Source organism: Mya arenaria, chromosome 15, assembly GCF_026914265.1.
Source record: "Mya arenaria isolate MELC-2E11 chromosome 15, ASM2691426v1".
Classification (NCBI taxonomy): Eukaryota; Metazoa; Mollusca; class Bivalvia; order Myida; family Myidae; genus Mya; species Mya arenaria.
This window is the reverse complement of record NC_069136.1, coordinates 28,264,615-28,278,982: the sequence shown is the minus strand read 5'-3', so window position 1 is coordinate 28,278,982 and position 14,368 is coordinate 28,264,615. Positions and strand designations below refer to the sequence as shown.

Sequence of the window (14,368 nt, the reverse complement as noted above, 5' to 3'; positions counted from 1 at the left end):
AGACTCGCGATTTCTTTAAAAAAAACTACGCCAAAACGTCTTCGCACCACCCACTTTAGTAATAACACAAGTGAAAACAACAGGGTAAAACAATTGTAATTAAATATTTTTAGCGCAAATATGCACAATACATAAACTTGAATGCATACCATCATAATTACTGACGAACCATGCGTATCCATACCCAACTTGCACGTCAGATATGGGGAATGTGGGTTTAGATACGGTGTCCATCTCATCCGTAGGAATGACAGCTGAAATGCAAGCAAGATTCACAACATTTGACGTACAGTAGGGAATCCATTTACAGTTAATTGACACAGTTCAGTCTTGATAACATTTAAATGAACAAACGAAAAGAATCTAAAATTAAGAAAGCAAATGTAAATATTTGTTCTATATTTGCTTATTTTAAGTATCTGACTACCTGAGAAAGCTTCACCGAAGAGCTTAGGGTCTATCAGCTTGTCCCCAGTCGTTGTATTCACATTGTTCAAGACAAACTGTAAATAACGCACCATGTCCTCTGCAGACGACAATATGGCTCCTGCTGGCTCCACCGGGTGCAGTCTGAAAATAGTAACAAGCTCACAACATTTCTCAAATATTAATGTAAACATTTTAAACAAACATAAATCAATACGCTTAAATCCGTTTGAAATAAGTAACGTTCCGTTTTTTACTTCTTGCGTTGTTTAAGTGACTTTAATAATAAATATAGTTAAAACTATTGTCCTTTCCGATAACTCGATTATCTTTCCCTGAATACTCTTCAAGTGGGCATGCGCAAAAAGCGGAAATTTACTTCCGGGGACTACACAAACCAGGAAGTAAACAGCAACAAGTGAAAATGGAAAGTAAAGATTCAAAACTAATAAAGAAAACGGGCAGGAAAACCCCTAAGTACTGTTGTATTTGTAAAGGAATTTACAGAGGAAAGGTTATTGATGGGAGAAAAGTGTCATTGCACCGTTTTCCTCAGAACAAACGTTTAAAACGTGTGTGGGTGCAGCGATGTAAAACGGTCATGAGATCGTTCCAGTGGAATGAACACAGACGATTGTGTAGTGAGCATTTTGTTGGCTTCAGAGGACCTTCATTCCAGCATACACTTCCATCTATGTTTCCAACTGAGACTGGTGCTACCAAAACCTTCCAGCCAACGGTATTTTTTATTTCTTATATTAGTTTAAGTTCTTCCTTACATGCACCTCAAAATGAATTATGTTATATCAACGGTGCTTAAAAACAATGTCACAGCACTTATTTGTAAATTTTGTAATTTAAGAAATGATTAAAGAATTGTTTTCAAATACAGCCTGGAAAAATGTGTACCATATAGCCTGGCAGATTTTGTACTAAAACATTTATCTTATACAGTTTCATTTGCAATTTCAGCTCCTTGATGAAGACGTAGGTGATGATGATGATGGTGATACGGTCAATGACGATTTAGACCTAGAACTGTCAAATGATGATAGTATACAGCCACAACTGTCATTTGTATCCCCTTCCGGGCATGCCATTGATACCTCTGTCCACCTGCATGATTACTGCATGGGACCAGTACTACAGCCACAGAATCAGTCCTTTAGGTATTGTTCAATATATATATATATTGCTTCTTGTGCTATGAAATCGATCTGATAAGTTAATTACTTCTGATCATTTTTCTTCATTCTTTAACAAAAATAGGAAAATTTAAGTGTTTGTAAATGTTTAAGGCCAAAAAAACAAACATTTGGTTAGGGTTACCAGACTGTACATGTAAGATGTGGTAAATGGGTACATGATCAATTTGTATATGTTTCAGATGTTGTGACACACAGACTGAGAACAACTGTGCAGTGATGGAAGTACAAACTGAAGAAAGTTTCCTGGGAAAAACAGCAGACTTCAGTTCACAAACAGAACATTCTACTAGAGACTTTGGTGTACAATGTCAGCTACCTATGCTCACATATGATGACGTAAAATACAATGACGATTTGGTCAGTTTTTACACCGGAATCCCTAATCGAGTTGTGTTTGAAGCTTTGTTTGATGAAATCAAGGATGAAGCTGAAGTGCGGACATCAAGGCGGAAACTTAACTATAAAGATTCAGATGGAGGACGGCCAAGAACTCTAAGTGTTCTGGATGAATTTTTCATGGTGCTGATGCGCCTACGTCTAGGTCTGTTATTTGAAGATCTAGGTACTAGGTTTTGCATATCCACTTCACAATGTAGTGACATTGTTGAAAGATGGATCAACTATTTACATGTACAATTATCCTTTCTTGTTCAATGGCCATCTCGTGAGGTAGTGAAAAATAACATGCCTGAACAATTTAAAGAGAAATATTCTAACACTAGAATTATTATCGACTGCACTGAAATTTACAGTGAAACATCCAGTTCTCTTTCTTTGAAAAGTTTAATGTACAGTGATTACAAGTCTCACATGACTCATAAGATTTTGGTGGGTATAAGCCCAAATGGTGTTGTAACTTTTGTTTCTGACTGTTGGGTGGGCTGTACCAGTGACAAGAAACTCACAGAAAAATGTGGACTCTTGGACTTGCTTGAAGAAGGAGACGCCATAATGGTTGATAAGGGTTTCACTATTACAGACCTTACTACTCCAAGAGGCATTCATCTCATTATTCCACCATTTAAACAGAAAGGAAAACAATTCTCTAAACGTGAGGTTCTCCTTACAAAAGATATTGCAAGTTTACGAATACATGTTGAAAGGCAAATGGAGAGAATCAAGAACTTTCGAATATTGCATGGCAATATTCCTATAACACAGTCAAGGAGAATTTCTAAAGTGTTCAAAATATGCACATATTTGACAAATCTATGGCCACCACTTGTTCAATAATAACTCATGTGTCAATGAAAGCGTTTGTATATATCAAGCATTAGATTTAGGGATAAAAACTTGTATACTTCTAACTAGAACAATGAAATTACAATTTTGTTTTAAAATCATTTTTTCGAGCAAGTTATATGATAACATATGAGATTACACATTTGATTCAGGTTTGACAAAAATGGATAAGGAAATATGCTCATGTGAATGGATTTCAAGATTTGATTTGAAACATGTATGCATTAACTGATCAATTTATTGATATAATTTTTTGTTTGTGAAACATCTGCTTTGTATTTTGTGGTTTTATTATTTGTAACATTTCTAAGAATAAAAGTCAAAGATCACTTATTAAGTTTGGCTCTGAAATGAGTTTTTTTTTATTTGCCATGTGTAATTGATCTACCACGTACTTCAAATCATTAGTATTGAATTGCTTAAAGGATTTTTCAGTATGAACCATTTTCATATCAGTTTCATAATTGAACTAAGTGGAAATAAGAATAGGCAAGAGTGCCATAGATCAAACTGAAATGCCCGACAAATGTTAACTTTAAGATACATTAGATTAAAAAAACTAGCCCCATGCTAAATATGTCCCAATGTTTAAAGGGACTGTACACCAGATTGGCACCAATAAAGTTTTTTTCTGTAACAAATCTCAGGACAAATTATTTAATAAAATGTTTTACTCTTCTGATATGATAATGGTAAAGAAATACCAAAATGTAAAAGAAAATTGAGCTATGGATTGAACTAGTGTCACCAAAATAGCTGTCCAGTGTTGTATCCACTTTGCTACGAAGGCTTATCCGAAACCATATGAATGCTTAAGCTAATATACCTTACTTGGTTATATCCCATGATATCATCAACTAGCAAATCACGCATAAGAATGAATTCTACTAGGTATACATACCCAGTAAAAAAAAATTAATGGAGAAATATGGAAAAAATAATGCGAAAATAAATTAATTGTATACTACGGTATGTGGTACTTCAGTTAGTTAGTTTCAATGCATTGTACACATTGATACCAAGTTTATGTCAGTTTTTGACAAGTTTCTTTTTTTTTTCGATATTTCATCACACGGTGTATAGCCCCTTTAAGTTTTGCACCCTGCAAACATAAGAAAGTAACACTCATTTGTTGTTTTTAATTAGCAAGTCAGAAAAGGAGAACAACTCGACAGTCTTGAGTTATGGGCCGTGCAGTAGCTACATGCAAACCAATATTCAATTGAACATCTTCAATTGTTTTAGAGTAAAACTCAGCTACTTCTTTAAACAATGGCAATATAAACGCTATCACTATCCTGCACACAAAATGCAATAATAACACACTTGAAAGGTTAAACATATGTCCATTTATTAAGCTCAGAAATACATCCCTGAAAACTAGATAAATGGAAAGGAAAAGTAGAAAAGGTCAAACATAAAACACTTTCGACAGAAGGATCCAGGGTTGGTACTCTGGTGACTTTCTTTTGTCTGCAGTTGGAAATGATGGCAGCACGGAAGCTTGAACATAACAGTGGCTGCACTCTTCGCTTATGAGATGGACCTGAAGAATAAATTATAAATAATATTTTAATTTAAATGACAATAAATAAACAACATACATCATAGAACATATGAAAATTGTACAAAATACATTATTTTTTTTAAAATTAAGATAAGTATATAGTCAGTGTGGTTCGACACATACATGTGCTTGCATCCACCACACCCCCCTTAATTGTGGCTAGCCCCGCCTACATAAAAATGTTGAGTACATTTTTCACACCAAATTATTTTTATGTCCAAGTCAAAATAGTCCCCTTGAGCTAATTATATAACTAGATGAAGTAAACATGGCAGAAAAAACAGCCTCAGACTTATTATAAACTCACTATTTGACATACCTCAACTTTCTGTACATGTCCGTCCACATAATAAGTCCTCGCCTTCAATTGACGTTTCGAGTCTCTTTTCAGTACAATGTAGTTGTATATATCCTTTTCCTCTACAGCAGGAAACAGATCAATAGTGGACTTCCATGCCTTCAGTGTTGATGGCGGTGGAAGACCCTCGCCACATGGGAGGATAAAGCGTTCGGTTGCTCTTCTCTCTCTTTCTTCCCGATCTCTCTCCTCCAGCACGCGTTTGTCAGTTATAGAAAGTCTATATGCGCCTTTTATCCTCTCAATCAATTCGCATTTAAGACCTGATACATTCAATTTCCGGTTCGCAAGGTATCTTTTCAAATCGACGACCTTAAATGGTGTCAACTCATTGTTATTCATACACGCCCCAGTGATCTCATTGTCTACGTCGGCCATCTTGCAAAATGTATTCCCCGGAAGTAGGAAATGGAGTAGCCTCCCTTAGAAATCAGGGGAAGTAACCAAGTTATCGGAAAGGACAATTATGAACTAGTAGTATATAAGGGAGCATACTCATAAATATCTGAAGTTGAGTTTTCAAACGAGTTGTCCTTGTATATGTACGGATGCGCCATCTCACTTGAAAGAACGTCCGATTTCTTTTTCAGTATTTTAGTTGACTTCATTCCAAGGGGTACAAATATTCTTGACGTCACAAGATTTTCCCACGTGTCCCCACCTAACTTTTCTGCCACATGGCCAAGTAACATGTACATGTAATTGTTGTAGATGAAGGAGTCCCTAAAAGGGATTTGCTCTGGGAGATATCTCATTCGTCTGCAATAATTTATCATATGTGAACGATTCATAACGATTGATCCATTCTTAATATTGAACGTGTACGTATTTTGAGCTAATATGTTATAAAACTTGTGACTTTTACTAAACAAGATTACACTTTATACAAAAGTCCGCTCACGTTGCATTGCTCATTGTGTTGTGTGTATTTAACTAGAGCATGCAGCAATAAAATAAGACATATACATGATAATTGTGTACATATCAAGTGATTCATTACTTGCAAAGGTCTGCCCTCGATATGGATGGCGGGAACCCAGCCATAAAGCCATTGTCGGGGCTGGCCAGGCCTGTTCTATGTGACAAAAGGTCTCGAAGAGTTGTCTCACGTGTCCTATGGTCGTCAATGAACCCATACTCTGAGCCAAGAATATCGGATAGCTTCGCCGTCCACTGTAATCTGTACTAAATAGCCATGTATTGCGGATTTTGATTGTCATATAATTCAAATAACTGGTTTCACTCAACGATATTATCATTACAAGTCCTATATGAGAAACCGAAAAAAAAACTTACACCAGGCTCTGAAGCCCAAAACTCATCAGTGAGAGACAGTCGAGAGTGAGAGTACACCCGGCACTGGAACCAATGACCCATGAGTGAGAGTACACCCGGCACTGGAACCAATGACCCATGAGTGAGAGTACACCCGGCACTGGAACCAATGACCCATGAGTGAGAGTACACCCGGCACTGGAACCAATGACCCATGAGTGAGAGTACACCGGCACTGGAACCAATGACTCATGAGTGAGAGTACACCCGCACTGGACCCAATGACTCATGAGTGAGAGTACACCCGGCACTGGACCCAATGACTCATGAGTGAGAGTACACCCGGCACTGGACCCAATGACTCATGAGTGAGAGTACACCCGGCACTATAACCAATGACTCATGAGTGAGAGTACACCCGGCACTATAACCAATGACTCATGAGTGAGAGTACACCCGGCACTATAACCAATGACTCATGAGTGAGAGTACACCCGGCACTATAACCAATGACTCATGAGTGAGAGTACACCGGCACTGGAACCAATGACTCATGAGTGAGGGTACACCGGCACTGGAACCAATGACTCATGAGTGAAGGTACACCGGCACTGGAACCAATGACTCATGAGTGAGGGAACACCCGGCACTGGAACCAATGACTCATGAGTGAGGGAACACCCGGCACTGGAACCAATGACTCATAAGTGAGGGAACACCCGGCACTGGAACCAATGACTCATGAGTGAGGGAACACCCGGCACTGGAACCAATGACTCATGAGTGAGAGTACACCCGGCACTGGAACCAATGACTCATGAGTGAGTGTACACCCGGCAATGGAACCAATGACTCATGAGTGAGTGTACACCCGGCACTGGAATCAATGACTCATGAGTGAGTGTACACCCGGCACTGGAACCAATGACTCATGAGTGAGTGTACACCCGGCACTGGAACCAATGACTCATGAGTGAGTGTACACCCGGCACTGGAACCAATGACTCATGAGTGAGTGTACACCCGGCACTGGAACCAATGACTCATGAGTGAGTGTACACCCGGCACTGGAACCAATGACTCATGAGTGAGTGTACACCCGGCACTGGAACCAATGACTCATGAGTGAGTGTACACCCGGCACTGGAACCAATGACTCATGAGTGAGTGTACACCCGGCACTGGAACCAATGACTCAGGAGTGAGTGTACACCCGGCACTGGAACCAATGACTCAGGAGTGAGGGTACACCCGGCACTGGAACCAATGACTCAGGAGTGAGGGTACACCCGGCACTGGAACAAATGCTCAGGAGTGAGGGTACACCCGGCACTGGAACCAATGACTCAGGAGTGAGGGTACACCCGGCACTGGAACCAATGACTCACGAGTGAGGGTACACCCGGCACTGGAACCAATGACTCACGAGTGAGAGTACACCCGGCACTGGAACCAATGACTCACGGGTGAGGGTACACCCGGCAATGGAACCAATGACTCACGAGTGAGAGTACACCCGGCACTGGAACCAATGACTCACGGGTGAGGGTACACCCGGCACTGGAACCAATGACTCACGAGTGAGGGTACACCCGGCACTGGAACCAATGACTCACGAGTGAGGGTACACCCGGCACTGGAACCAATGACTCACGAGTGAGGGTACACCCGGCACTGGAACCAATGACTCACGAGTGAGGGTACACCCGGCACTGGAACCAATGACTCACGAGTGAGGGTACACCCGGCACTGGAACCAATGACTCACGAGTGAGGGTACACCCGGCACTGGAACCAATGACTCACGAGTGAGGATACACTCGGCACTGGAACCAATGACTCACGAGTGAGGGTACACCCGGCACTGGAACCAATGACTCACGAGCGAGGGTACACCCGGCACTGGAACCAATGACTCACGAGCGAGGGTACACCCGGCACTGGAACCAATGACTCACGAGTGAGAGTACACCCGGCACTGGAACCAATGACTCACGAGTGAGGATACACCCGGCACTGGAACCAATGACTCACGAGTGAGGGTACACCCGGCACTGGAACCAATGACTCACGAGCGAGGGTACACCCGGCACTGGAACCAATGACTCACGAGCGAGAGTACACCCGGCACTGGAACCAATGACTCACGAGTGAGAGTACACCCGGCACTGGAACCAATGACTCACGAGTGAGAGTACACCCGGCACTGGAACCAATGACTCACGAGTGAGAGTACACCCGGCACTGGAACCAATGACTCACGAGTGAGAGTACACCCGGCACTGGAACCAATGACTCACGAGTGAGAGTACACCCGGCACTGGAACCAATGACTCACGAGTGAGAGTACACCCGGCACTGGAACCAATGACTCACGAGTGAGAGTACACCCGGCACTGGAACCAATGACTCACGAGTGAGAGTACACCCGGCACTGGAACCAATGACTCACGAGTGAGAGTACACCCGGCACTGGAACCAATGACTCACGAGTGAGAGTACACCCGGCACTGGAACCAATGACTCACGAGTGAGAGTACACCCGGCACTGGAACCAATGACTCACGAGTGAGTGTACACCCGGCACTGGAGCCAATGACTCACGAGTGAGAGTACACCGGGCACTGGAACCAATGACTCACGAGTGAGAGTACACCGGCACTGGACCCAATGACTCACGAGTGAGAGTACACCCGGCACTGGACCCAATGACTCATGAGTGAGAGTACACCCGGCACTGGACCCAATGACTCATGAGTGAGAGTACACCCGGCACTGGACCCAATGACTCATGAGTGAGAGTACATCCGGCACTGGACCCAATGACTCATGAGTGAGAGTACACCCGGCACTGGACCCAATGACTCATGAGTGAGAGTACACCCGGCACTGGACCCAATGACTCATGAGTGAGAGTACACCCGGCACTGGACCCAATGACTCATGAGTGAGAGTACACCCGGCACTATAACCAATGACTCATGAGTGAGAGTACACCCGGCACTATAACCAATGACTCATGAGTGAGAGTACACCGGCACTGGAACCAATGACTCATGAGTGAGGGTACACCGGCACTGGAACCAATGACTCATGAGTGAGGGTACACCGGCACTGGAACCAATGACTCATGAGTAAAGGAACACCCGGCACTGGAACCAATGACTCATGAGTGAGGGAACACCCGGCACTGGAACCAATGACTCATGAGTGAGGGAACACCCGGCACTGGAACCAATGACTCATGAGTGAGGGAACACCCGGCACTGGAACCAATGACTCATGAGTGAGGGAACACCCGGCACTGGAACCAATGACTCATGAGTGAGAGTACACCCGGCACTGGAAACAATGACTCATGAGTGAGAGTACACCCGGCAATGGAACCAATGACTCATGAGTGAGTGTACACCCGGCAATGGAACCAATGACTCATGAGTGAGTGTACACCCGGCAATGGAACCAATGACTCAGGAGTGAGTGTACACCCGGCACTGGAACCAATGACTCATGAGTGAGTGTACACCCGGCACTGGAACCAATGACTCAGGAGTGAGTGTACACCCGGCACTGGAACCAATGACTCAGGAGTGAGTGTACACCCGGCACTGGAACCAATGACTCATGAGTGAGTGTACACCCGGCACTGGAACCAATGACTCATGAGTGAGTGTACACCCGGCACTGGAACCAATGACTCATGAGTGAGGGTACACCCGGCACTGGAACCAATGACTCAGGAGTGAGGGTACACCCGGCACTGAAACCAATGACTCAGGAGTGAGGGTACACCCGGCACTGGAACCAATGACTCAGGAGTGAGGGTACACCCGGCACTGGAACCAATGACTCACGAGTGAGGGTACACCCGGCACTGGAACCAATGACTCACGAGTGAGGGTACACCCGGCACTGGAACCAATGACTCACGAGTGAGGATACACTCAGCACTGGAACCAATGACTCACGAGTGAGGGTACACCCGGCACTGGAACCAATGACTCACGAGTGAGGGTACACCCGGCACTGGAACCAATGACTCACGAGTGAGAGTACACCCGGCACTGGAACCAATGACTCACGAGTGAGAGTACACCCGGCACTGGAACCAATGACTCACGAGTGAGAGTACACCCGGCACTGGAACCAATGACTCACGAGTGAGAGTACACCCGGCACTGGAACCAATGACTCACGAGTGAGAGTACACCCGGCACTGGAACCAATGACTCACGAGTGAGAGTACACCCGGCACTGGAACCAATGACTCACGAGTGAGAGTACACCCCGGCACTGGAACCAATGACTCACGAGTGAGAGTACACCCGGCACTGGAACCAATGACTCACGAGTGAGAGTACACCCGGCACTGGAACCAATGACTCACGAGTGAGAGTACACCCGGCACTGGAACCAATGACTCACGAGTGAGAGTACACCCGGCACTGGAACCAATGACTCACGAGTGAGTGTACACCCGGCACTGGAACCAATGACTCACGAGTGAGTGTACACCCGGCACTGGAACCAATGACTCACGAGTGAGTGTACACCCGGCACTGGAACCAATGACTCACGAGTGAGTGTACACCCGGCACTGGAACCAATGACTCACGAGTGAGTGTACACCCGGCACTGGAACCAATGACTCACGAGTGAGTGTACACCCGGCACTGGAACCAATGACTCACGAGTGAGTGTACACCCGGCACTGGAACCAATGACTCACGAGTGAGTGTACACCCGGCACTGGAACCAATGACTCACGAGTGAGTGTACACCCGGCACTGGAACCAATGACTCACGAGTGAGTGTACACCCGGCACTGGAACCAATGACTCACGAGTGAGTGTACACCCGGCACTGGAACCAATGACTCACGAGTGAGTGTACACCCGGCACTGGAACCAATGACTCACGAGTGAGTGTACACCCGGCACTGGAACCAATGACTCACGAGTGAGAGTACACCCGGCACTGGAACCAATGACTCACGAGTGAGAGTACACCCGGCACTGGAACCAATGACTCACGAGTGAGAGTACACCCGGCACTGGAACCAATGACTCACGAGTGAGAGAACACCCGGCACTGGAACCAATGACTCACGAGTGAGAGAACACCCGGCACTGGAACCAATGACTCACGAGTGAGAGTACACCCGGCACTGGAACCAATGACTCACGAGTGAGAGTACACCCGGCACTGGAACCAATGACCCACGAGTGAGAGTACACCCGGCACTGGAACCAATGACCCACGAGTGAGAGTACACCCGGCACTGGAACCAATGACCCACGAGTGAGAGTACACCCGGCACTGGAACCAATGACCCACGAGTGAGAGTACACCCGGCACTGGAACCAATGACTCATGAGTGAGAGTACACCCGGCACTGGAACCAATGACTCATGAGTGAGGGTACACCGGCACTGGAACCAATGACCCACGAGTGAGAGTACACCCGGCACTGGAACCAATGACCCACGAGTGAGAGTACACCCGGCACTGGAACCAATGACCCACGAGTGAGAATACACCCGGCACTGGAACCAATGACTCACGAGTGAGAGTACACCGGCACTGGAGCCAATGACTCATGAGTGAGAGTACACCGGCACTGGAGCCAATGACTCATGAGTGAGAGTACACCCGGCACTGGAGCCAATGACTCATGAGTGAGAGTACACCCGGCACTGGAGCCAATGACTCACGAGTGAGAGTACACCCGGCACTGGAACCAATGACTCACGAGTGAGAGTACACCCGGCACTGGAACCAATGACTCACGAGTGAGTGTACACCCGGCACTGGAGCCAATGACTCACGAGTGAGAGTACTCCGGGCACTGGAACCAATGACTCACGAGTGAGAGTACACCGGCACTGGACCCAATGACTCACGAGTGAGAGTACACCCGGCACTGGACCCAATGACTCATGAGTGAGAGTACACCCGGCACTGGACCCAATGACTCATGAGTGAGAGTACACCCGGCACTGGACCCAATGACTCATGAGTGAGAGTACATCCGGCACTGGACCCAATGACTCATGAGTGAGAGTACACCCGGCACTGGACCCAATGACTCATGAGTGAGAGTACACCCGGCACTGGACCCAATGACTCATGAGTGAGAGTACACCCGGCACTATAACCAATGACTCATGAGTGAGAGTACACCCGGCACTATAACCAATGACTCATGAGTGAGAGTACACCCGGCACTATAACCAATGACTCATGAGTGAGAGTACACCCGGCACTATAACCAATGACTCATGAGTGAGAGTACACCGGCACTGGAACCAATGACTCATGAGTGAGGGTACACCGGCACTGGAACCAATGACTCATGAGTAAAGGAACACCCGGCACTGGAACCAATGACTCATGAGTGAGGGAACACCCGGCACTGGAACCAATGACTCATGAGTGAGGGAACACCCGGCACTGGAACAAATGACTCATGAGTGAGGGAACACCCGGCACTGGAACCAATGACTCATGAGTGAGGGAACACCCGGCAATGGAACCAATGACTCATGAGTGAGAGTACACCCGGCACTGGAACCAATGACTCATGAGTGAGAGTACACCCGGCACTGGAACCAATGACTCATGAGTGAGTGTACACCCGGCACTGGAACCAATGACTCATGAGTGAGTGTACACCCGGCACTGGAACCAATGACTCATGAGTGAGTGTACACCCGGCAATGGAACCAATGACTCATGAGTGAGTGTACACCCGGCACTGGAACCAATGACTCAGGAGTGAGTGTACACCCGGCACTGGAACCAATGACTCAGGAGTGAGTGTACACCCGGCACTGGAACCAATGACTCAGGAGTGAGTGTACACCCGGCACTGGAACCAATGACTCATGAGTGAGTGTACACCCGGCACTGGAACCAATGACTCATGAGTGAGTGTACACCCGGCACTGGAACCAATGACTCATGAGTGAGTGTACACCCGGCACTGGAACCAATGACTCAGGAGTGAGGGTACACCCGGCACTGAAACCAATGACTCAGGAGTGAGGGTACACCCGGCACTGGAACCAATGACTCAGGAGTGAGGGTACACCCGGCACTGGAACCAATGACTCACGGGTGAGGGTACACCCGGCACTGGAACCAATGACTCAGGAGTGAGGGTACACCCGGCACTGGAACCAATGACTCACGAGTGAGGGTACACCCGGCACTGGAACCAATGACTCACGAGTGAGGGTACACCCGGCACTGGAACCAATGACTCACGAGTGAGGATACACTCGGCACTGGAACCAATGACTCACGAGTGAGGGTACACCCGGCACTGGAACCAATGACTCACGAGTGAGAGTACACCCGGCACTGGAACCAATGACTCACGAGTGAGAGTACACCCGGCACTGGAACCAATGACTCACGAGTGAGAGTACACCCGGCACTGGAACCAATGACTCACGAGTGAGAGTACACCCGGCACTGGAACCAATGACTCACGAGTGAGAGTACACCCGGCACTGGAACCAATGACTCACGAGTGAGAGTACACCCGGCACTGGAACCAATGACTCACGAGTGAGAGTACACCCGGCACTGGAACCAATGACTCACGAGTGAGAGTACACCCGGCACTGGAACCAATGACTCACGAGTGAGAGTACACCCGGCACTGGAACCAATGACTCACGAGTGAGAGTACACCCGGCACTGGAACCAATGACTCACGAGTGAGAGTACACCCGGCACTGGAACCAATGACTCACGAGTGAGAGTACACCCGGCACTGGAACCAATGACTCACGAGTGAGAGTACACCCGGCACTGGAACCAATGACTCACGAGTGAGAGTACACCCGGCACTGGAACCAATGACTCACGAGTGAGAGTACACCCGGCACTGGAACCAATGACTCACGAGTGAGAGTACACCCGGCACTGGAACCAATGATTCACGAGTGAGTGTACACCCGGCACTGGAACCAATGACTCACGAGTGAGTGTACACCCGGCACTGGAACCAATGACTCACGAGTGAGTGTACACCCGGCACTGGAACCAATGACTCACGAGTGAGTGTACACCCGGCACTGGAACCAATGACTCACGAGTGAGTGTACACCCGGCACTGGAACCAATGACTCACGAGTGAGTGTACACCCGGCACTGGAACCAATGACTCACGAGTGAGTGTACACCCGGCACTGGAACCAATGACTCACGAGTGAGTGTACACCCGGCACTGGAACCAATGACTCACGAGTGAGTGTACACCCGGCACTGGAACCAATGACT

At 46.7% G+C, this 14,368-nt stretch overlaps 1 protein-coding gene and 1 pseudogene across 1 annotated transcript; one reads left to right on the top strand and one right to left on the bottom strand.

Annotated features, from left to right (window-relative positions):
- Window positions 1–1,027: 1,027 nt before the first annotated feature.
- On the top strand, window positions 1,028–2,586 carry LOC128219268 (uncharacterized). Its single transcript, XM_052927079.1, has 4 exons — window positions 1,028–1,165; window positions 1,399–1,595; window positions 1,814–2,175; window positions 2,525–2,586. Exons 1-4 carry the CDS (start codon window positions 1,028–1,030, stop codon window positions 2,584–2,586), a joined length of 759 nt encoding a protein of 252 aa, XP_052783039.1.
- Window positions 2,587–5,265: 2,679 nt separating this feature from the next.
- LOC128219267 (uncharacterized) overlaps window positions 5,266–14,368 on the bottom strand; it is a 30,795-nt pseudogene continuing 21,692 nt past the window's right edge.